This window comes from Tilletiopsis washingtonensis (assembly GCF_003144115.1).
Source record: "Tilletiopsis washingtonensis strain MCA 4186 unplaced genomic scaffold FA09scaffold_24, whole genome shotgun sequence".
NCBI lineage: Eukaryota > Fungi > Basidiomycota > Exobasidiomycetes > Entylomatales > Tilletiopsis > Tilletiopsis washingtonensis.
In genome coordinates this window covers 1-19,969 of record NW_020312021.1, presented here as the reverse complement: position 1 = coordinate 19,969, position 19,969 = coordinate 1, and the positions used below count along the sequence as shown (strand labels likewise).

General features: G+C 68.5%; 7 protein-coding genes across 7 annotated transcripts; 3 read left to right on the top strand and 4 right to left on the bottom strand.

The window, feature by feature from the left end:
- Positions 1–29: 29 nt before the first annotated feature.
- On the bottom strand, positions 30–3,385 carry FA09DRAFT_332285 (AAA-domain-containing protein). Its single transcript, XM_025743398.1, has 7 exons — positions 2,825–3,385; positions 2,285–2,741; positions 1,646–2,231; positions 1,411–1,587; positions 1,015–1,356; positions 876–958; positions 30–822 (listed from the first exon to the last, which is right to left on the bottom strand). Exons 1-7 carry the CDS (start codon positions 3,360–3,362, stop codon positions 69–71), a joined length of 2,937 nt encoding a protein of 978 aa, XP_025595380.1. The 5' UTR covers positions 3,363–3,385; the 3' UTR covers positions 30–68.
- A 203-nt stretch (positions 3,386–3,588) lies between these two features.
- FA09DRAFT_332284 (putative mitochondrial aconitate hydratase) lies at positions 3,589–7,327 on the top strand. The gene is made up of 7 exons (XM_025743397.1): positions 3,589–4,067; positions 4,120–4,244; positions 4,296–4,385; positions 4,440–5,206; positions 5,263–5,699; positions 5,760–5,943; positions 6,000–7,327. Exons 1-7 carry the CDS (start codon positions 3,609–3,611, stop codon positions 7,031–7,033), a joined length of 3,096 nt encoding a protein of 1,031 aa, XP_025595379.1. The 5' UTR covers positions 3,589–3,608; the 3' UTR covers positions 7,034–7,327.
- Positions 7,178–8,532, bottom strand: FA09DRAFT_322831 (thioredoxin-like protein; the record flags this gene model as incomplete). The annotated part of the gene is made up of 5 exons (XM_025741067.1): positions 8,431–8,532; positions 7,923–8,366; positions 7,573–7,663; positions 7,385–7,511; positions 7,178–7,326 (listed from the first exon to the last, which is right to left on the bottom strand). Coding segments are annotated over exons 1-5 (849 nt in total), but the record flags the coding sequence as incomplete, so codon positions are not given.
- Positions 8,533–9,623: 1,091 nt separating this feature from the next.
- Positions 9,624–12,493, bottom strand: FA09DRAFT_332282 (P-loop containing nucleoside triphosphate hydrolase protein). Its single transcript, XM_025743396.1, has 9 exons — positions 11,861–12,493; positions 11,680–11,809; positions 11,179–11,624; positions 10,953–11,127; positions 10,744–10,901; positions 10,152–10,685; positions 10,017–10,104; positions 9,811–9,957; positions 9,624–9,748 (listed from the first exon to the last, which is right to left on the bottom strand). The coding sequence occupies exons 1-9, from the start codon at positions 12,392–12,394 to the stop codon at positions 9,648–9,650; spliced, it is 2,313 nt and encodes a 770-aa protein (XP_025595377.1). The 5' UTR covers positions 12,395–12,493; the 3' UTR covers positions 9,624–9,647.
- A 668-nt stretch (positions 12,494–13,161) lies between these two features.
- FA09DRAFT_149941 (hypothetical protein) lies at positions 13,162–16,930 on the top strand. Its single transcript, XM_025739178.1, has 5 exons — positions 13,162–14,460; positions 14,513–15,423; positions 15,474–16,490; positions 16,591–16,624; positions 16,680–16,930. Exons 1-5 carry the CDS (start codon positions 13,443–13,445, stop codon positions 16,889–16,891), a joined length of 3,192 nt encoding a protein of 1,063 aa, XP_025595376.1. The 5' UTR covers positions 13,162–13,442; the 3' UTR covers positions 16,892–16,930.
- An 84-nt stretch (positions 16,931–17,014) lies between these two features.
- On the bottom strand, positions 17,015–18,231 carry FA09DRAFT_332279 (putative GTP-binding protein SAR1). The gene is made up of 7 exons (XM_025743395.1): positions 18,175–18,231; positions 17,961–18,099; positions 17,847–17,912; positions 17,550–17,782; positions 17,329–17,347; positions 17,219–17,279; positions 17,015–17,163 (listed from the first exon to the last, which is right to left on the bottom strand). The coding sequence occupies exons 1-7, from the start codon at positions 18,196–18,198 to the stop codon at positions 17,136–17,138; spliced, it is 570 nt and encodes a 189-aa protein (XP_025595375.1). The 5' UTR covers positions 18,199–18,231; the 3' UTR covers positions 17,015–17,135.
- A 454-nt stretch (positions 18,232–18,685) lies between these two features.
- On the top strand, positions 18,686–19,416 carry FA09DRAFT_332278 (hypothetical protein). The gene is made up of 2 exons (XM_025743394.1): positions 18,686–18,889; positions 18,946–19,416. The coding sequence occupies exons 1-2, from the start codon at positions 18,691–18,693 to the stop codon at positions 19,068–19,070; spliced, it is 324 nt and encodes a 107-aa protein (XP_025595374.1). The 5' UTR covers positions 18,686–18,690; the 3' UTR covers positions 19,071–19,416.
- The last annotated feature ends 553 nt before the right edge of the window (positions 19,417–19,969 follow it).

Sequence of the window (19,969 nt, the reverse complement as noted above, 5' to 3'; positions counted from 1 at the left end):
ACCGTCCCTCCTCACGTCACCACACTTTGTCGCATTCCAGCGCAAAATGCATTACCGTCCCACCGCGCTCACATGAGTGATTCGCGGGCGCCGATCTCTTGGCTCGCCTCGCCGCTGGGGAACACCGCGTCGCGCTCGCCGGCAAAGGCAGCATAAATGCGCCGCAGCCGCTCCTGCTCCTCGCGCGGGACCGACGGGCGCGTCGACTTGAGCGAGCGCGCGATGTGCTCGTCTGTAACGAGCACCTTGGCTTTGCGCTCGAGCTGAGCCTCGCCCGCGGAGGAGACGGACCCCTGGGCAGGCGAGGCGTCGAGCATCTGCTCGAGGCGCCGCGTCAAGGCCGTGCGGTCCGCGTTGGAGAGCGCAGGGGCGGCGTGGCTCGCTGCGGCGGTCTTGAGGTCGACAAAGCGCAGACCGCGCTCCGCTGTCTTCGTCTTCTTGGTGCTGGCGTCGTCCGCGTCTGGCCGTGCGCTGGCAGCAATGCTCTCGTGAATCGTCTCGAGGTGGGCATTGTACAGCAGAGCCTGCAAGTCTGCGCCCGACATGCCGTCTGTCTGCTGCGCCCATCGCTGCAGATCGACGGCGGGGCTCAGACTGACCTTGCGCGAGACGGCCTTGAGAATGTCCAGCCGATCTTCGGTCGAGGGCATGTCGCACAACAGCGACTTGTCGAGGCGGCCGGGACGCAGCAGCGCCGAGTCGATGAGGTCGGGCCGCGACGTCGCGGCGAGTACGTACACGCCCGACAGGCCCTCCGCGCCGTCCATCTGCGTCAGGAGCTGGTTGACGACTCGGTCAGTCACGCCGGTGCTGTCGTGTCCACTGATTGGGGCAGGGGTCAGCCAGCGCACTGCCATCGCCACCAAGCGACGCACCGCTTCGGGGCGATCGAGTCGAACTCGTCAAAGAACAGCACGCAAGGCTTCGCCGCCTGGGCGCGGTCGAACAGATCGCGGACCTGCAGGCTGTGCATGAGTGGCGCGCACGCACGCACAAGCGCCCGCTGCAACTCACGCTCTTCTCGCTGGCGCCAATGTACTTGTTCAGAATCTCGGGGCCCTTGACCGCGATGAAGTTGAGGCCGCACTCCTTGGCCACGGCGCTGGCAAGCAGAGTCTTGCCGCAGCCCGGGTAGCCATACAGCAGCAGGCCGCTGCGCAGGCGCAAGGGACAGCCTGCGAAGATGGCCGCGTACTTGGTCGGCCACTCGAGCGTCTCGCGAAGGACCTGACGTGTCTCGACCAGGCCGCCGATGTCGGACCACGCCACGCTGGACTTCTCCAGCTTGACATCGCGCAGCGACAGCGGCACAAAGCCGTCCAGCGCGAGAGCAAAGTCTGGCTGCGTCAGATCGTGCTGCAGAGGGCTCTGTTAGCGGCCTTTCAGCTGCGGGTCTGAGGCGCGCCTCACGCTGCCGTCTTGCTGCGCGCTGCGCATGGCAGCCTGCGTCACTGCGCGCTCCGTCAGATCCTGCAAGTCGTTCGGGTAGAAGCCTTCGGTCTCGTTGGCCAGCGATACGAGATTGAGGTCCTGCGCTTGTAGCCCGTCGGACTCGCGAACCTTGGCTGTAATGAGGGCGTCGAGTATCTGTACGGGTGTCTCCACGTCAGCTACGCTCCTGCTGCTCTGGCCCGAGCGGACGTACTGCTTTGCGAGCATTCTTGTCTGGCGGCCGCAGCTGAAGCGTCTCGGCAACGAGCCTGCTCGTCGTCAGGGTCGAGTGGGTGGCGCCCGAGCTGGTCAACAGCACGAACACGTTGGCAGGGCGCTGCTCGAGGGCGGCGACGAGCGCCTCAGCACAGGCACGGGAGTGCGCGCCGTCTGCGTGCTCCATCTCCTGTGGCGCGAGACGCTCGACGTCCTGCAGCCAAAGCACGGAAGGCGCATGCCACGCTGCTGCTGCCACCCACTGAGCCGCCAGCTTGCGCAACGAGGCCGGACGCACGTCGGCGTGCTTCGAGCACCGCACGCGTATCGGCGCAAGGGCAGGCGACAAGGACGACAGTAGCGCAGCGGCTAGTGTCGCCTTGCCTGATCCAGATGAGCCCGTGATGTGGAGAGCGCCGGCTGCTGACTGCAGAAGCGAGCTTGACCGGAGGCTGGACACAAAGAATGCCGACGCCTGCTTCAGAGGCGCGTCAAGTCCTGGCAGAGACGGCTCGCCCCCCGATATGGGCGAGCTGGGGACCTCTGCGGGCATCGCAAGCGGGACTGGCGAGGGAGCCGAGAATCTGAGAGCAACGGCGTCAGCCACATATGCCTAACGAGGGCACGGCCTGCTTACAAAATCATGTCACCGCCTTGGGCGCCGAGCTGCTTGAGGGTGTCCTGCCCCACCCAGACGTCTCGCGCATCCTGCGCGGCGTCGCGTTCCACCCAGACGGCATTCCGCGTCGGGTGCTTCGCCGAGTCCGCCTCACGCGCATCAAGCCCGGGCCTCAAGTCGGGCGCCGCTGGACAGGCGACCGTCGAGATGCTGGCGCGCTGGCTCTCCCCAAATGCATCGCGCAGAGTCTGTGCCAGAGAGGCAGGGACGAGCATTGCGCTGCCTGCACACGGGACAGCGCGAAAGAGCGTGCGCGCAAGGTACGAGCGAGCCGCATCGGAACTCGAGGAGGTGGAGGCCGAAGCTGGTGGCGGTATCACAGCCCGCGGCACGGGCGCGATGATGACCTCTGTGGAAGTGGAGAGGCGGACGGCTCGGGCGCCAGACTCGCCAGAGGTGGACGGCGTCGTTGTGTCTAAGGAGAGACATGCCTCAGTTGAGTGTCCTGCTTCACCAAGCGCGAGAGCGGGAGGCAAGGCACAACTCAAGACCACTCACCAACACGCATGCCCACGCTGTCGCCCTTGCCGACGGCAATGTGGATCACCGCGCCCTGTTTGGCGGCGCGCACCTGCGCCAGCATGCCGTCTTCGACCTCGCCGGCATGCCGTGCCAGGACCTCCCAATCGTCCGGCCCGCACGGCGTGACGTTGATCGACGAGGCGGTCGGCAGCGGCGGAGCGCGCAGCAGCACGAGCGACAGCGTCTCGTGCGTCGCGAGCGGCGGCTCGAAGGAGCGGGCCAGCAGCGGCGAGATGCTGAGCGGGTTGCTCAGCGACGGCGCACTGCTGCTGCTGCCGCCGCCGGCAGGCGTGCTCGGTGCACAGAGGCCGCTCCAGCCGCAGTACACCGTGTCGCGGCGCGCCTCTGCGTCCGAGGCGTCCGAGGGCGCGCGGCGCACCAGCTCGACGACGAGGCTCTGCGGCGCAATGTTGCGCTCGAGCAGCGGCGCGTAGAGCAGCGAGGGCAAGTGGACGAGCGACGTGCGCAGCTCGCCGTCGAGCACGGCCGTGCACGCCGTGCTGCGCTTCGACATTGCGGTGAGGAAGAAGGGGAGTAGTGGGCGGGATGACGGAGCGGGGCTCTCACGAAGATCTGCCGCACGGCCGCGCACCGGGCGCGCCGGCCCAAGCGGGCCGGGCGGCCAGGCGGCTGCACGTGACGCCGCGGCGATATTGGCAATCCGGCGGCGCTGCATGGCTGCCCTGCCTGCCGACCTGCGCCGACGCCTCACGAGAAGAATGCGCTGCTGCCTCCGCCCACACCATCCTCACCCGGCACCATGTCGCTCCTCCGCGCCTCGGCAGCCCGCCGCCTGGCGTCTGCTCGCCCGCGCCTCAGCGGCGTGAGCGGCCTTGCCACACACGCTCCGGCCGCGCCCGTCGCTGCGGCGGCCGCGCACCCCTCGCGCCTGCCGCCGTACGAGGCGCTCCTGGCGCAGCTGCAGCGCGTGCGCGCCATCCTCGGGCGACCGCTCACGCTCGCCGAGAAGATCCTCTACGCGCACCTGCGCGACCCCGATGCGACGCTCGCCGATGCCTCCTCGTCCAAGGACCCCTCGCGCGTGCGCGGCAAGCTGTACCTGCCGCTGGCCGTCGACCGCCTGGCCATGCAGGACGCCAGCGCACAGATGGCGCTGCTGCAGTTCATGACGTGCGGCCTGGCGCAGACGGCCGTGCCTGCCAGCGTGCACTGCGACCACCTCATCCAGGCGTTCGAGGGCGCCGAGGCGGATCTCAAGGTGAGTCGATGCGTGCGCTGCAGCAAGGCTGCGCGCTCACACGCGTGATCAGCGATCCATCGCGTCCAACAAGGAGGTCTTTGCCTTCCTCGAGTCTGCTTGCAAGAAGTACGGCATCGAGTTCTGGGGGCCTGGCAGCGGCATCATCCATCAGATCGTGCTCGAGAACTACGCCGCGTGAGTGTGCTGCGTGATCGCGCGGTGCTCTGTGCTGACGTCGCCGACCAGTCCCGGCATGCTCATGCTCGGCACAGACTCGCACACGCCCAACGCGAGCGGCCTGGGCTGCCTGGCCATCGGTGTGGGCGGTGCAGATGCGTGAGTCGCAGCGAGCATCATCTCTTACTTGCCTCTCTGACCACTCGCCTGAAGCGTGGACGCCCTGACGAACACGCCGTGGGAGCTTCAGGCGCCCAAGGTGCTCAACGTGCACCTTTCCGGCACGCTGTCGCCGTGGTGCACGCCCAAGGACATCATTCTGCACGTCGTCGGAGCCCTCACGGTGCGCGGCGGCACCGGCCACATTCTCGAGTACACCGGTCCCGGCCTGGCCTCTCTCCCGGCGACCGGCCTCGCCACGATGGCGAACATGGGCGCCGAGATGGGCGCGACCACATCTGCATTCGCCTACACGCAGCCGATGGGCGAGTACCTGACTGCGACGGGCCGAGGACACGTCGCGCGGGCCGCTGCCGCCGCGGCTGGCGAGCTCCTCACCGCCGACGCCGACGCCGAGTATGACGGCCGTCTCGAGGTCAACCTGGACACGCTCGAGCCCACCATCAACGGTCCCTTCACGCCCGATCTGGCGACTCCGCTGTCGCAGTTCGTGGCGCGCGCCAAGGCCGGCGAGATGGGCGCCGATGCGCGGCTGAGCGCTGCGCTCATCGGCTCCTGCACAAACTCCTCTTACGCAGACATGGCACGATGCGCCTCGCTGGCGCGTCAGGCTCGCGACCAGGGCCTGAAGGTGCAGACCAGCTTCGACGTGACGCCGGGCAGCGAGCAGGTGCGCGCCACTGTGCAGCGCGACGGCATCCAGCAGGACCTGCAGGACGTTGGCGCGCGCGTGCTGGCAAACGCGTGTGGACCTTGCATCGGGCAGTGGGACCGGCGGGAGCTCAAGGGCGAGGAGAATGGTGAGTCGTGCGTGTCTGAGGCCGGAGCGACCGGGCTCATCCGCACCCTTGCCCAGTGATTCTCACGTCGTTCAACCGCAACTTCCGCGGGCGCAATGACGGAAACAGCAAGACGATGAACATGCTCGCCTCCCCGGAGATCGTCACGGCCATGGCCTTCTCGGGACGCCTCGACTTCAACCCCATGACGGACTCTCTGCCGCTGCCCAACGGTGGATCGTTCCGCTTCCAGCCGCCGTCTGGCGAAGAGCTGCCGACGCGTGGCTTCACGCCGGGTGACGAGACGTACCTGCCGCAGCCCTGCCCAGCGCCCGTGCCCGAGACGCAGATCGCCATCAGCCCCGACTCGACGCGGCTCGAGCACCTCGCGCCGTTCGACAGCCCCTTCAGCGGCGGCAACTACGAGCTTCCGTCGATGCGCTGCCTCATGCGCATCCGTGGCAAGTGCACGACGGACCACATCTCGGCCGCTGGCCCCTGGCTCAAGTACAAGGTGAGCTGAGGATTGCCCGCACACAGGCGTGCTAGTCGCTGATCGTCCTTCTTCGCACAGGGTCACCTGAGCAACCTGGCCGAGAACACGCTCATCGGCGCTGTGAACGATGAGGACGGCGCCGTCAACTCGGCGTACGACTGCCAGGGCGAGGGCGACGCGCGCAAGGACACGATCCCGGGCATCGCAAAGCGCTACCGGGACCGCAAGCAGCCCTGGATGCTGGTCGCTGACCACAACTACGGTAAGTCGCTGGCTGTCGAGCTCGCTGCCGCTCCGTCGCTCACAGCATCATTCCAGGCGAGGGCTCCGCGCGCGAGCACGCCGCACTCCAGCCGCGCTTCTTTGGCTGCAACCTGATCCTCGCCCGCTCGATTGCGCGCATTGCCGAGACGAACCTGCGCAAGCAGGGCGTCCTGACCCTGCTCTTTGCCGACGACGCGGACTATGCCCGTATCGCGGCTGGCGACATCGTCGAGACGGTCAACCTCGGCGACCTGCTGCGCCCCGGCGGAGACCTCAGCACGCAGGTCCGCGTCCGCGTCACGAAGCCCTCGGGCGAGAGCTTCGAGCTCGACACGAAGCACTCGCTGTCGCGTGCCCACCTGGACTGGATTCGCTCCGGCTCGGCCCTCAACCTCATCCGCGAGCAGGCTCAGCGCAGCTCGGGCAGCGGTTCGCGCTCGGCGGCTCCTGCCGGCGCGCGCGCCATGAGCTCGTTTGCCGGTGCTCGCCGCGGCTACGCAACGGCCGCCTCCGGCGGTGCCAGCCGCCTGAACCCAAACGACCCGCGCTACGTGGCGCCCGCCGCAGACGGCCGGACAGACTCCATCCGTCGTGCCGTCTACCCTGCTGTCGTGACGACGCGGGCCGAGGCCCAGGCGTCGGCGGCTCAGGCACTGCAGAAGGCACTGCCGTACCCTGCAGAGGTGCACGAGACCATCACTCGTGCCTGGCTTCTGCACCGGCGCGAGCAGCGCCTTGCGCAGGCTGCTGACCTCGCCGCCAAGCGACATCGCATGGAGGAGGCCTGTGCCGACCTCAAGTCCACGTCGCCGACCCTCTTCAAGGCTGCGGCCTACCGCGTCGCGCCGAACCGCCGTCACCCCGACGAGCAGGCCCGCCTCGTGCGCCTCGGCCTTGTGCCCGCGCAGGCCGGTCAGGGCGCCAAGGATGATGCACCCATCGCCGGCCCGGAGGCGCGCCGGCGTGCCAAGACCCTGGCGGGCGCGCGCCTGCACGGCCTGTTCCCGCGCGAGCTGCGTGCGCCGACGCAGACGCCGTCGCGCAAGGGCTGGCCCTCGTTCGAGGCGTTCAAGGAGGACCAGGCCTAATGCCGAGGCCTGCCTCTCCGCGCACCTATGTCACGCTAGAGCCTTGCAGAGAATGCACCCTTTCTGCCCCCGTCTGTCTGGCACCGTGCATTGCTAGAGGTCCCAGTCGAGCTCGGCGTCGATCTCTTCTTGTGTCTTCTCGCCGCCGCGGATTGCGCTCTTCCGCCCGGGCTCCTCGTCGCCGTTGTCGTGCTCGTCGGTGCGGCGCCCGAACTGACTGTCGATGTGTGTGGGCTCGCCAGGCACCTCGGAGCGATCGAGCACGCCGACGGCCGTGAGCAAGAGCTCGATGTCTGGGGTCCGCGCCGTGTGAGCCGACGTGGCAGAGCGCTAGTGCCGAGCGCCACCCACCCTCGCACTTCGTCTTCATGCCGTCGCACCCGATCTCCGGACGCAGGCCGATGATCTGCCGGTGCAGAGCGCCGTTGCGGTAGATGAGGAGCGTCGGCAGGTTCTTGTCGGGGTAGTTGGGAATGCACTAGCGAGAATCGATGTGTGAGAGGGCGGACCCATCTGCGCTTGCGGGCGCCGCAGCTTACCTTGTCGCCGACGATGCTGACAAACTTTGTCGCCGGATACTTGGCCGCGAGCGTGTTCAAGTAGCCAGCCAGCAGCTGGCACGTGTCCATGCTGCAGAGCAGGCCAGAGCGTGTGAGCAGAGTGTCGCGCTGTGCGACCGTGGAGCTCGAGGCGGCGCATTCGCCGCACTCGACGGCGTGGGCAGCAGTAGCAGTGGCAGCAGTCGCGAGCCGCCATGGCCGGCGCTCGCGGCACCGGCGGCGCTAGCACTGATGCTACACTCTCTCGACTGCGGACGTGCAGTCCTCCGGCGCAGGCAGAGGGCTGGCACCGGTGAAGCGCACCTCGTCATGCAGTCTCTGTCACTCACCCGTCCTTGTAGAGGAAGCAAACCACGCCGGTGCCCTTCTTCGTCTCCTTGGCCTCTTGCCCGCCGACAGGCCCGGCGCCCGTCATGCCCTCATCGTCGTCCTCCTGCTCTTCGTCGGCGCCCTCGACGCCGGGCTGCGCCTTGCTCGCATCGGTGACCTCGCGCGTGTAGTCCGGGCGGCCGATTGGGTACACCCGGCCGAAGCGATGTGTGCGGCGCTCGCGAGCAAGCACCTCTGCGCGGCGAGCACGCAGCGCTTCCAGCTCGCGCTCGGCGTCGGCGTCGCGGGCATCGGCGGCGTCGTCTAGTGCTGCACGGATCTGCGCATCGGAGAGCCCGGCGAGCCGTGTGGCGCGGAGCTGCGCATCCGACTCGCGCTCGGGCGATGGTGACCGCGACGGCGGCAGTGCCGGGATGATGCCGCGCGCGCGCAACGCATCGTGACTGCCGCGGGCGCTGTCAGCTTGCGGCGGCGCCGGGCGCGGCTGCGGCAGGAGCGGGCACGCACAACTCCGTGTCCTGCGTGGGGTCGATGTCCGCGTACATGAGCGCTGCTTCAAGCAGAGGGCGAGGTTTGAGCGGCGGGAGACGTGGCTGTGCAGAGTTGTGCGGCGCGCGCGGTGTTGGTGTCGTGAAGGAAGATTCGAGGCGCGCCGGCACCGCCGCATGGCCTGTGCGCGCGCGGCGCGTCAACTCCGCGCGGCGCCGCGACGCACCCACCGCACGCGCCGCGCAGCAGCCCCGGAGCCCCATCAAGCGCCTGTGCCTCGGTCCAAGGCGTCAGAGCCTCTTGCATCACCACAGACGTACTGCTTCACCCCGCGAACACGCTCGTCTTGCTTAGAGCTCCGTACGCACCCGTTCCGCTGCTCTAGTCTGCAGACGGGCCATCAGCGCCTGTCTCGGCTGGTCTTGCCGTCTTGGCCTCGCTTCGGCATGTCCTTCGCAAGAGTCTGTCACATCGCTCAGCGCTCAGCTGGCACGCCTGTACCACCGCTCTGCACGCTGTGGGACGTCTCCCTGTGCTCGTCTCTCTCGTGCACGTCTAGCCTCCTGAAACGCGCTTCTGCGCTCGGCCTCTACCTAGCGGTCCCGCGGTCCCGCTGGCGCGCTCGGCCACTCTGCTTGACTCACCTCTCCGCAGCCTACGTATGCCTGCTGTGGAGGCGTACAAGGGTCCGACAGACCTGCGGGGTGTAGCATGTGCTGACAAGGCCGCAGTCGACTCCGCACGCCCACCGCACTGACTCTGGCGCAGCTGCAAAGAAGCTCTTTGCGCATCGACTGCGGCATTGTACGGTTGCCTCGCGAGCTAGACGCGGATGCAAGACCATGCAGAATAAGAACTCGCTACACGTCCAGCGCGGCATTCTTGTGCGAGGCAATTTCGGTCTTGCTGCGTTCTGCGCGCCGCACGGCGCTCTGGCAGGCCAAATATGTGCGCAGCGCGGCCTCCACCACGTAGTTTTCGCTCCGGCACTGCGCGCGCTGCGGCCCAGCCAGTCAGCCCGCAGGCAGATCAGTCGCTCGCCTGCGCTACACGCACGCCCCACATGCGTCGGGAACAGCTGCGTCGGTGCCCCATGTTCCGCTGCTTTGCGGCCGGCACAGAGCGTTTTGTGAGTTTGACACGTAGCTAAAACGTGCTCACACCCGCACACGCTGGCTAGACGAGCGCGGTGCGGCCTGGGTGGACAGTAGGGGCTCAGAATCGATGCATGATGTCTATTGTGCGCCTGCCTTGCCCGCAGTGGGCTCTGCGGCAGGCTCTGCAGCAGCGGTCGGCTCGGTGCCCCGCTCGCCCTCCCCTGCGCCGTGGCCCATGCCTGGTGAGCCGGAGGAGAGTGAGCCGATGGTGCCGGCTGTGCGGCGATGCGCCGAGACGTACCGACTGTGCTCTGCGACGACCAGAGGTCTGCGTAGAGCGAGGTTGGCTTGGCGAGCAGCTCGTCGTGCGTGCCCTGCTGCTCGACGACGCCGTCGCGCAGCACGATGATGAGGTCGGCATCCGAGATGGTGCGCAGACGATGGGCGACTGCGCGGCGTCGGCGTCAGTGCGGCCTGCGGTGGGCGGTGTGGGCAGGCCGCACTCACCCAGGATGGCGGTGCGCTGCGTCTCGAGGAGCGAGGCGTTGAGGTCGCGCATGAGCGACGCCTCGGTGAACGTGTCGAGCGCAGAGGTCTGCCAGAGGTCAGCGGGGCGGGGATGCAGCACGCCTCGCGACTTACGGCCTCGTCCAGGAAGATGATGTCCGGGTTCTTGAGGAACAGGCGCGCGATGGCGAGGCGCTGCTTCTCGCCGCCGCTGATCATGAGACCGCGCTCGCCCACCTTGGTGGCATAGCCGTCGGGCAGGCTGCGCACGATGCGGTCGACCTTGGCTCGCTTGGCCGCCTCCTCGACCATCTCGTCGCTCGCCGCTAGGTTGCCGTACTTGATGTTCTCGCGGATGTCGCCGTTGAACAGTGCCGTGTCCTGCGGCACAACGCCCACGGCGCGGCGCAGGCTCTCGACCGTCACGTCGCGGATGTCCTGCCCGTCGATGAGGATGCGCCCGCTCTGCGGCTCGTAGAAGCGGAAGAGCAGCCGGAAGACGGTCGATTTGCCGCAGCCGCTCGGGCCGACGATGGCCGTCTTGAGCCCGGCGGGGATGGTGAAGGAGCAGTCCTTGAAGATGGGCCGCGACGGGTGGTAGCCGAAGGTGACGTTCTCGAAGCGGATCTCTCCGCCGCCGACGACGAGCGGCTTGGCGTCAGGCTTGTCCTGCACGTACGGGTCAGCCGACAGACGCAAAGGGCGGTGCTCGCGGGGCGCCACTGACCGCCACGTTGACCTGCACGCTCTCGAGGTTGAACATCGTCTCCATGTCGATCAGGCTCTGCCGCAGCTCGCGGTAGACGGTGCCGAGGAAGTTGAGCGGCAGGCTGAGCTGGAAGACGAGCTGGTTGACAAGCACGAGGTCGCCGACGGTCATGGTGCCTGTAGAGCATGCTCAGTCTGCGCGCTCTCGCCAAGGGCGGCCGGGCTCACCATTCACCACGCCCTGCGCGGCGAGCAGCATCATGACCGTCAGCGCCGAGCTGAAGATGAAGTTCTGCCCCGTGTTGAGGGCAGCGAGCGACGTGGCGACCTTGACGCTCGACTTCTCGTACGCCTTGAGCGCGCTGTCGTACTTGCTGATCTCGTAGGCCTCGTTGTTGAAGTACTGCGGGCCCACGTCAGCCGGGCATAGCCACTACACAGCGGCAAAGCGCACCTTGACGCTCTCGTAGTTGAGCAGCGAGTCGACGCTTGTGCTCGCGCCGCGGTTGTCGGCCTCGTTGGCCTCCTTGCGGAACTTTGTGCGCCAGCTCGTCGTCTTGATGGTGAAGGCCGCGTACGCCGCCATCGTGACGGCCGTCACGGCGGCGAAGCTCGGCCCGCACTTGTAGCTCAGGATGCCGCACACCAGGCTGATCTCGAGCGCCGTGGGCACGATGTGGAAGACGAGCGACGTGAGCAGGAACGAGATGCCCTTGGTGCCGCGGTCGATTGCGCGCGTCAGGCCGCCCGTCTGCCGCGACAGGTGCCAGGACAGGTCGAGCGAGAGCAGGTGCGTGAACACGGAGCGCGCGACGCGGCGGATCGAGCGCTGCGCCACGTTGGCAAAGACGGCATTGCGCAGCTCAGAGAAGGCGGCCGCTCCGATGCGCGCGAGGCCGTCTGGGACGCATCGTCAGCGAGGGGGCAGAGGTGAGCCCGTGCTTCGGACACTCACAGCCCAGAATGCTGGCGCCTGCCACCACCCAGACGGTGTTCGGGTTGCTCAAGTCGAGCGGCGTGTTCGCCGCGTTCGAGAGCGAGTCGACGATGCCCTTGAAGAAGAAGGGCACCTGCACGTTGAGCAGCTGCGGGCCGGGTCAGCCTGGCGTCTAGTCGTGCCCTCCACTCAGGCTCACCTTGCCGCCGATCAGCAGCGCCAGCGCCAGCACGACTCGCCCCTTTGTGCCCGAGTCGCCGCGCGGCCAGATGTGCCCCACGAGCTTCTTCACGATCGACCAGTCCTTGGCCCGCTGCTCCTTGACGGACAGCTCGGCGTGCGCTGTCACATCGGCGGCGGCGCCAGGCCGCGTCGGCACGGCGGGCGAGGGAGGCACTGCAGGCCCAGGCTTGGCAGCGCCTGGTGGAGCGCTCTCGGCTGCTGCCGCCGGCGACTGTGGGCGCGACGCCGGCGTGCGCTGTGCTGGCGCCGCGGCATCGTCGGCATCGCGGGCCATGTGTCGGTAGGTGCGGACGGCCGGTATCCGGACGCGCACCGGGTGAGCGGGCGCCGCAGCATGCAGCGTCGAGCGCCAGGCCGGAGTGCTGCTGCAGCGCGGCGCGGCTGCGGCGGCCAGCCTTGTCTGCGGCAACACGCCGGCGAGGGCCAGCGACGAGGCATGCCGCACGCCGGCACGCGGCGGCACGCTCCGCAGCGCGATGCGGGGCAGCATGGATGCGAGCGGCCGGCCGGGCGCGCTGTCGACGCTGCAGGGCGGGTCCCAGGGATGGGTGTGTTGCGGAGGAGCTCGTGCGGGGTGGTGGGGGCCGGGAAGGTACCTGTCAGAAGGTTGCGCTGCCGCCGCACCCGCACCCGCTGCTCGGATCACGCTGATCCGCACCGCCGCATGACGCAAGGCACGCCGCCGCGGCGCTCGCAGGTCGCCGATGCCGGAGCGGAGCGCGCCCTGTCCCCGCCGCCGACACGCGCGCCGTGCTGCCATCTGCCTTGCGCAGCACGCAAGCTGCCTCTGGTCCCACGAGTCCTAAGCTACACCTTCGTATGTCGTGGCCATGAGGAAGAATCGCAGCCGTGGGTTAGCTTTTGTGCTCGCTGCTGACACGGATGTCGCAGAGCCCTGGGAGTAGAGAGAAGCGGCAACGGGAAACTGTGCACTGCTGCACACCCTCATCAGGGGTCAAGAGCTCCTAGCCCGCGGCCGAGCTTCATAGCAGGTGCAGCTGCTCAACCTGCGGCCAATGTTTGGCGTACAGGTGCATCCTTCTCGTCGACGGCCACATTTTGAGCAGAACTTGCTCGCTCAAGTAGCGCAGCTGCACCCAGTGCTCGGCGACAAAGCAGCGAGGGCAGCCCACGCGACCAGCCGGCGTGCGCCGCGCGCGCGGTGGTGCGGCTGCGCCACGCCGTGGCTGGCGCGGCGCTGCGGCGCGTGCCAGCACGCTCAGGAGCTTGCCGTGTCCTCGGCGCAGCGTGTCTCGCAGCAACCACCACCACACGCCACGCACCCACGCCCTGCACACGTCCCTTCACGCTTGCACAGCACTCGCACAGCACTCTCCAAATCCTCACTGTCCAGCGCTCAGCTCCACCCCTCGCGGCGCCGTCACGGCCACATCTGCGTCTGGCACTCGCCCGCCTCCACCTGCAGCTGCGAGCCGATTACGCACGCGTCGCCGAGCGTGTCTCTGCGCTCTGCACTGACAGCGCCGTTTGCGACACCGGTGCCGCGCGAGGAGTAGTGCGGCCGCATCTTGCCCGCCATGGCACCGTCCACATCGGCAGCCGCGGCGGACGCTGCTGCGGCGGCCCGAGCGCGAGACTGGCCCGAGGGCGCGCACAGCAGCGCGTCGGACAGTGCGCCGCCTTCGAGCCGCCGTCGACGCCGCAGCAGCGGCGGGCTGGCCATGATGGACGCCGGTCCCAGTACTTCAAGCTCGCGCGCGTCCGCCGCGCAGACGGACGGAGAAGGCCAGGCGCGCAGCAAAGACGCCGCGCGCAACGACGCTCCGCCACCTGCTCGCCGCCGCCGCATCAGCATCGGCTCGTCGCTGTCGCTCGGCCTGCGCGCGCTCGTCCCGACTGCTTCGTCGAGCGCGGCGGAGCCGGCGACGAGCAGCCTGCGTCGCCTGGGCCGCCGCTTCCGCGCATCCATTGTGCCCTGGGCGTCCTCGAGTGGCGCTGCCGAGCAGTCCGAGCCTGTGCGCAACAGCGCTGCCGATGCAGACGACGAGGACATGGCAGACAGCTGCGAGGTGGAGGCACAGATGGTCGCAGACAGCGAGGCCGAAGCGAGCCGCGCCTCGCCGGAGCCGCAGATCGACGAGACGCACTCGGCTCCAGAGGACGCGACTCTGGAAGCGCCAGCGATTGAGCGCGAGGCGCATGCTCAGAGAGTCGAGGCTGCCGAGGCGGCGTCTGCGCCTGCGCCTGCGCCTCGTGAGCAGGAGCCGTCGGCGTCCGGTCCGCGCGCCTCGGCCGGTCAGAACCAGGCAGCGTGGCGAGCGTACGAGCGCGCCTCTGTGGCCCACGCGCTGGGCCTCGGTCCGGCGCCCGACGTGCCCACGCTCGACGCTGCCGACGGCCTGCCGACGCCCAGCTCGACTCTCTTTGCGTTGCTGCGAGATGTGCTCGGCCTCGGCACACGCGCGCCGACTGCGCCACAGGCCAACGCTGTTCCCGCCGGCGGGGTGCCCATGCAGCGCGAGGCTGCGCCGTCTTCGCCTGCAGCAGCTGCTCCCCAGGCTCCTGCACCCCAGCGGCAGAGCCCTGGCGGCACGAGTGAGTGACATCTCTTCTCAGTCTGTGCTTTGCTCATCTCAATGCTCGTCAGGTGTCATCGTGCAGGGCGCCCTCGTCTCGCGGACGCTTCCGGACCGGGCCCGCTCCGCTGGAGCTGCGCCGCCTGCTGCTTCCGCTACGGCCTCGGCAGCGCCTGACGCGCAGCCGGCGCCGCACGCCGAGCCCGGTCCGGGTCACGCTCAGGCTGCCACTATCGCCGAGCAAGCCGACATGCTCTGCCGCCTCTGCAGCATTGCGGCGGCTGCGACTGCTGCGTCTCTCATGAGCGGTCCGGACAGCCTGGCCACGACGATTGCCGACAATGTCGGCTCGGTCGCCTTTGGCAACTCTCGCGAGGCAGCGTCTCGCTCTGCCGCTGCTGGCCCAGCCCCCGCGGCAGCCGCAAGCGCGGAGGTGGAAGGCGAGCAAGCCGGAAGCGCGCAAGCGGCAAGCGGAGAGACGAACAGCGCGCAAGCAGCAGGCGCCGAGGCATCAACTGCGGGCACGTCCTCCGCATCCTCGGAGATCGCGCCTCCGCCGCGCTCGCCAGCGACTGCTAGCGCTATTAGCAGCTTGCGAGAGCGGCTGAACGCGGTCAGTGAGCGCGTGCGCCTCGCACGATCGGCGTCCGGGTCGAGGGCGGCACCTCCTGCGCCCGGCGGAGTGGCACACGCGCCCGATCCCGTACCCGAGCAGCGCCCAGCTCTTCGTCAGCCGGCCGATCCGTCGCAGCTTCATGGCGCCCTCGGCCAGCTCCTTCACGACGTCTCTGCGGGCCTGCACGGCACGCGCAGGCAGCGACCCGAGCCGCAGCGGCGCACGCAGACGCAGCCGCGGCCCTCGGTGGCCGTCCCGATCTCTGCGGAGGGTGCGCGCCTGCGCAGCATCCACGACACGAACGCCACGCTCGAGCGCGTGCGCGAGGGCAACATTGTCATGGGCCGCGAGCACAGCTGGGAGCGCGTGAGTCTGGGTGTGGGCAGGTAGAGCTGCAGTGGCTGACACTTGCGCAGTTCATCTTCGATCTCTTCCAAGACCTCGGCGCCGCCGTGCGCGGCCTGCCAGCGGCGGCCTCGGCGCTTGCAGACGCCGAGGTGGGCCGCAGCGATGAGGGCGACGGTTCAGCGACCGCCTCGGGTTCGGCGGCAGATGGCTCGCCGGCTCCTGACAGCGCGGCGGCGGGCCTGGACGAGGCCACGAGGACGCGTCGTGCGGGCGATGTGCAGGACGGCCAGCTCACGTTCTACCGCCTCTTCCGCTTCGATCCGCTGGGGGCCGGTGCACGCGATGCATCGGCAGCGACGCCTTCTGGACAACGCCCGCCGATGGCGAGACGCGCCAGTGCTCCCGACGTTTCGGCTGCTGCCGTCTCGGGCGCGCCGGCGGCTGCCACGGGCGCACCGGCGGTCGAAGGCGCGGCAGAGCCGGCTGCACCTGGTCTCATTCCCTGCATCGTCGTCGGCGTCCGCTCTCTCGGCGCCACTGAGACTGGCCCGCCGGGCCTCTTTACGCGCAACCGTCCGCCTCACGACGCTGCTGCCGCCGACGGCCAGCAGGCCGGTGCCGCAGCGGCGCCGGCTGGACCGGCTCAGGCCGGCGCGCCGCCCAGCATCGGCTCGGACGGCCTCCCGCAGGGCCCGGGCCTCGCGCGCTACCTCCTCTTCATCAGCGGCGGCGCGTACCGCGGAGACCACCCGCTGCTGTCGGCGCCCTTCAACCAGGCGGCGCAGGATCTGATGCTGCTCATGGAGGTGCGTGCCAGTGGCGGACGTCTGACCACCGCGCTGACCCGTGCCACAGCTTCTCTCGCGCATGCAGGCGATGCGCAAGGAGCCGCAGACGGTCACGCAGGCGCAGATCGACGGCGCCGGGCTCCGGCGTGTGCACGGCGGCGCCGCAGAGATCGCCACGCTGGCCGCGCAGAATCTCGTGCACGAGAACACGAGCGTCAAGTGCCTCATCTGCCTCGAGGACTGGGAGAGCGCGTCGGACGACTGCCGCCTGCTGAGCTGCAAGCACCTCTTCCACACGTGAGTGCAGCGCCCCCCCCCCCCCCCCCCCCCCCCCCCCCCCCCCCCCCTCCCTCCTCTCCTCTCCTCTGTGAATCCTAGCTGACCCCCGCGATGGCAGCGCATGTGTCGACCAGTGGTGCACCAAGTCGAGCGTGAGTGTCGATCGTGTCTGCTGAGACTCGCAGTCGCTGATTCCCGGCACCGCAGAACTCTTGCCCGCTGTGCCGCGCACAGGCAGTGCGCACGTCGGGTGCGCCGCGCCCCGGCGCCTCGCCGCCCGTGGCGCCCAACGCCGCCGCAGCCGGCCAGGGCGATGCGGCCGCGTAGCGCACACGCAAGCTTCTAGGACGTCGTCGCTGGCCATCGCCGCATCGACGCCATGCCTTTCCCTCATGACCTTCCATGACCATCCCGCTTAGACGAGCACCCGCCCGCGCCCCCCCTTCATCCTTCCGCATCGTCCCACCCACATCGCGCGCCGCAGTAATACACATCATCAGCCGAGCTGGGTGTCCGAGCTGCATTGCCGCGCATCTGCAAGCGCCCGCACCGTCCCCGCTGTGGCACGAAGCTCGCCGGCCCGGCCGGCGCGCCACTCCATCGCAGTCCCCGATGCGCCGGTCGCCAAGCGGCAGCTCGCGCGGCCCGGCGCGCGCCCAGCCCTTAGATGTACTGCGAGATCCAGCGGAAGCTGCGGAGAAGTCGTCAGCCGCCGGAGCCGGCGCGAGACGCGGCGGCCTACGCACCCCTCGCCGTAGCCCTGGCGCATGACGACGGAGCACATGAAGACCTCGATCGGACGGATGTCTGGTAAAGGTCAGTGGGGGCAATGCTGGCGGTCCTCTGCGGCGCTCACCCTTGAGCGGCACCTTGCCCTGCAGAGGCGGCACGTCAGCATGGCGCACAGAGGCTAAGCGCGCAGACTGGAGAGCCGGCCATCGAGCCAGGCCCCTCGAGCGGTGCGAGCGGTGCGTCACGCCAGCAGCACTACATCGCCTGGCCGTCCCGCCGTCCATGACGCTCGCACACGCGCCAGCACCGTCGCCCGTCGTCCGCGCTGCCCCTCTGCTCACTCACCTTGCCCGTCGTCTGGTAGCACCCGAGCGCGTTGCGCAGCTCCTCCTCGCTGACGGCGCCCGGCGCGTCAATCTTGTTGCCGAGGATCAGGAACGGCACCCGCGCGAGCTCCTCGATGGCGAGCAGCGCGTCGAGCTCGGCGCGGCTCTCGCCGAAGCGCTCGTGGTCCTGTGCGTCGACGAGGAAGACGATGCCGTCGACCTCGGGGAAGTAGTCCTTCCACAGCCGGCGGGCTAGAGTGGGCCAGTGCGGCAGAGCGTGAGTGGTGAGCGTGTGGACTAGCTGCGACGCACGCACCCTGCTGGTGGCCGCCGAGGTCGTACGTCGTGAACTTGACCTGGCCGATGGCGAGCTCCTCGGACGCTGCGAGGGGTTAGCGCTAATAGGGGTACAGCACAAGGCGCAACGCACTCGGGTGCAGCGTCGGCTGCAGCGTCGCGAGGCGGTCGTTCTTGAGCATGTGCAGCAGCGTCGTCTTGCCGGCGTTGTCGAGGCCGAGGAAGAGGATCTTGGCGTTCTTGTGCGCGAGGCCGAGCTGCGCCAGGATGTCCTGCAGAGCATGTGTGAGTGGTGTGCCGCGGCAGACGTGCTGCAGCGGATCGGAGGCGCGCTGCACGCCACGCACCCAGAACCAGTTGATGATGAACATGCTGGGCGTGCGGTGCGGAGGGGTGTGTCGTTAGGGATCGTGATGGTGGACGGGTGGCGGCGCGTGCGCGGCGCCGGCGAGCGAACTTTGGCCCGGCGCGCCGCATGCCGCGCGGCGCGCATTCACAGCGCGCCGCGCGCTCAGCCCCGGCGCGACCAGCCAGCGCAACACCGGCACGTGATGCGGCGCGTGGGAGCAGGCCCCGCGCGCGCGAGCGCACCCTGCCTCCCGACCTCCACCGCATACCACCCGCGCCGCTGCATCGCCGCCAGCGTCGAGACCGCCAATCGCGACCAGCAGCGGCTGAATAGGTAGCAGCGGCAGCAGCACAGCGCTTGATGTCGTAGTGGTAGTGCAGGCCTCGACGCCGCAGCGGCAGCACAGCGCTTGACGCCACAGCGTCCCGCGTCAGGCAACGCCTGCGGCACGGCGGCGCGGAAATTGGGTCGCAGCGGTTGCGCTTGAGCCGCAGACAAGGTGAGTAGGCATAAGATGGCAGACGACAGCAGCAGGCGGGGCTGGGAGCTGGGAGCCGGGAGCTGGCAACGGCGGCGTGCTGCAGGGGCGTGGCTTGCGGGAGCCGCGCTCAAGCAGCGTGCCGCAGCGGTGGCAGCAGTGGCCATGGCCAAGCGGGATGGGCAAGCGGCGTCACCGGCAGCTGGAGCGGCGGGAGGAGCGCACAATTGGGCAAGTGTGGATTGAAGCCGGCAGCGTCTTGGGAGGAGCGCTCTGACGCCTCCCGCGCAGTCCTCGAGCGGCGCACACACGGCGCATACACGCCGCTGGAAGGCCGTCTGACACGCCAGCGTCAAGACGCGTGTTGCCAGGCTGCGCAACAATGCAGCCCGCTCTGCCCTTGGGCGACAAGGTAGAGCAAGAAAGAGGCGCGCCACCGTCTCTGTTGCCCTTGCCGCTACTGCCAGCCACCGCTCCACCTCACGTTGCACCTTGACGCCGCCGCTCACCGCCGCGCCACGCTCTGCTGCCAACAGCGGGCCTAGCACTTGGCAGCTGCGTGCCTTGTGCGTCTTGTCTCAGCGCAGCGCGGCACCAAACGAGGGGCTCAGGTGCGCACAAGTGAGTACAGCGTGCGTTGCAGAGGGTGGAGGCAAGCTTCTGTTGACTCGCTGCGGCTGCAGCTGCGGATGTGCCGTCCGGTCAGTGCTCAAGCTGCTGCGCCTTGCTTGGCAGCAAGTTGAGGTCCTGTGCTGGCCTGCTGTATGTCACGCAGCTGCCAACATTGCGCTGCTGCTGACATTGCGTAGCTGCCCCCAGGACACCACACTGGAGGAGGAAAAGACAGGGCTGGAGGCCAAGGAGCTCGCAGAGGGGGAGAAGGAGGCTGTGCTGAAGGAGAAGGAGCAGGCCATTGGCAACAAGGAGATGGCTCTCTGCGCCTGGGGCAGCGGCACCTCTGCATCCCAAGGGCCTAGAGCTCCAGAAGAAGGAGAAGGTGCTGAAGGACAGGCTTGCTGTCCCAGAGGCAGAGGCCAAGCGCCTGCAGAAGAAGGAGCTTGCGCACCTCTAGGGCCTGCAGCTGGCTCCTACACAGCTGCCGTACTTGACAGACAATGCCATCCACATTACTAAGGCCTATAACAGCATGAACATCATTGCCCAGGCACAAGTTCATTGCCAAGGAGTGGCATGGGACACAGTTTGGCCTCTGCAACTTTGGGTTAGGGTTAGGGTTAGGGTTAGGGTTAGGGTTAGGGTTAGGGTTAGGGTTAGGGTTAGGGTTAGGGTTAGGGTTAGGGTTAGGGTTAGGGTT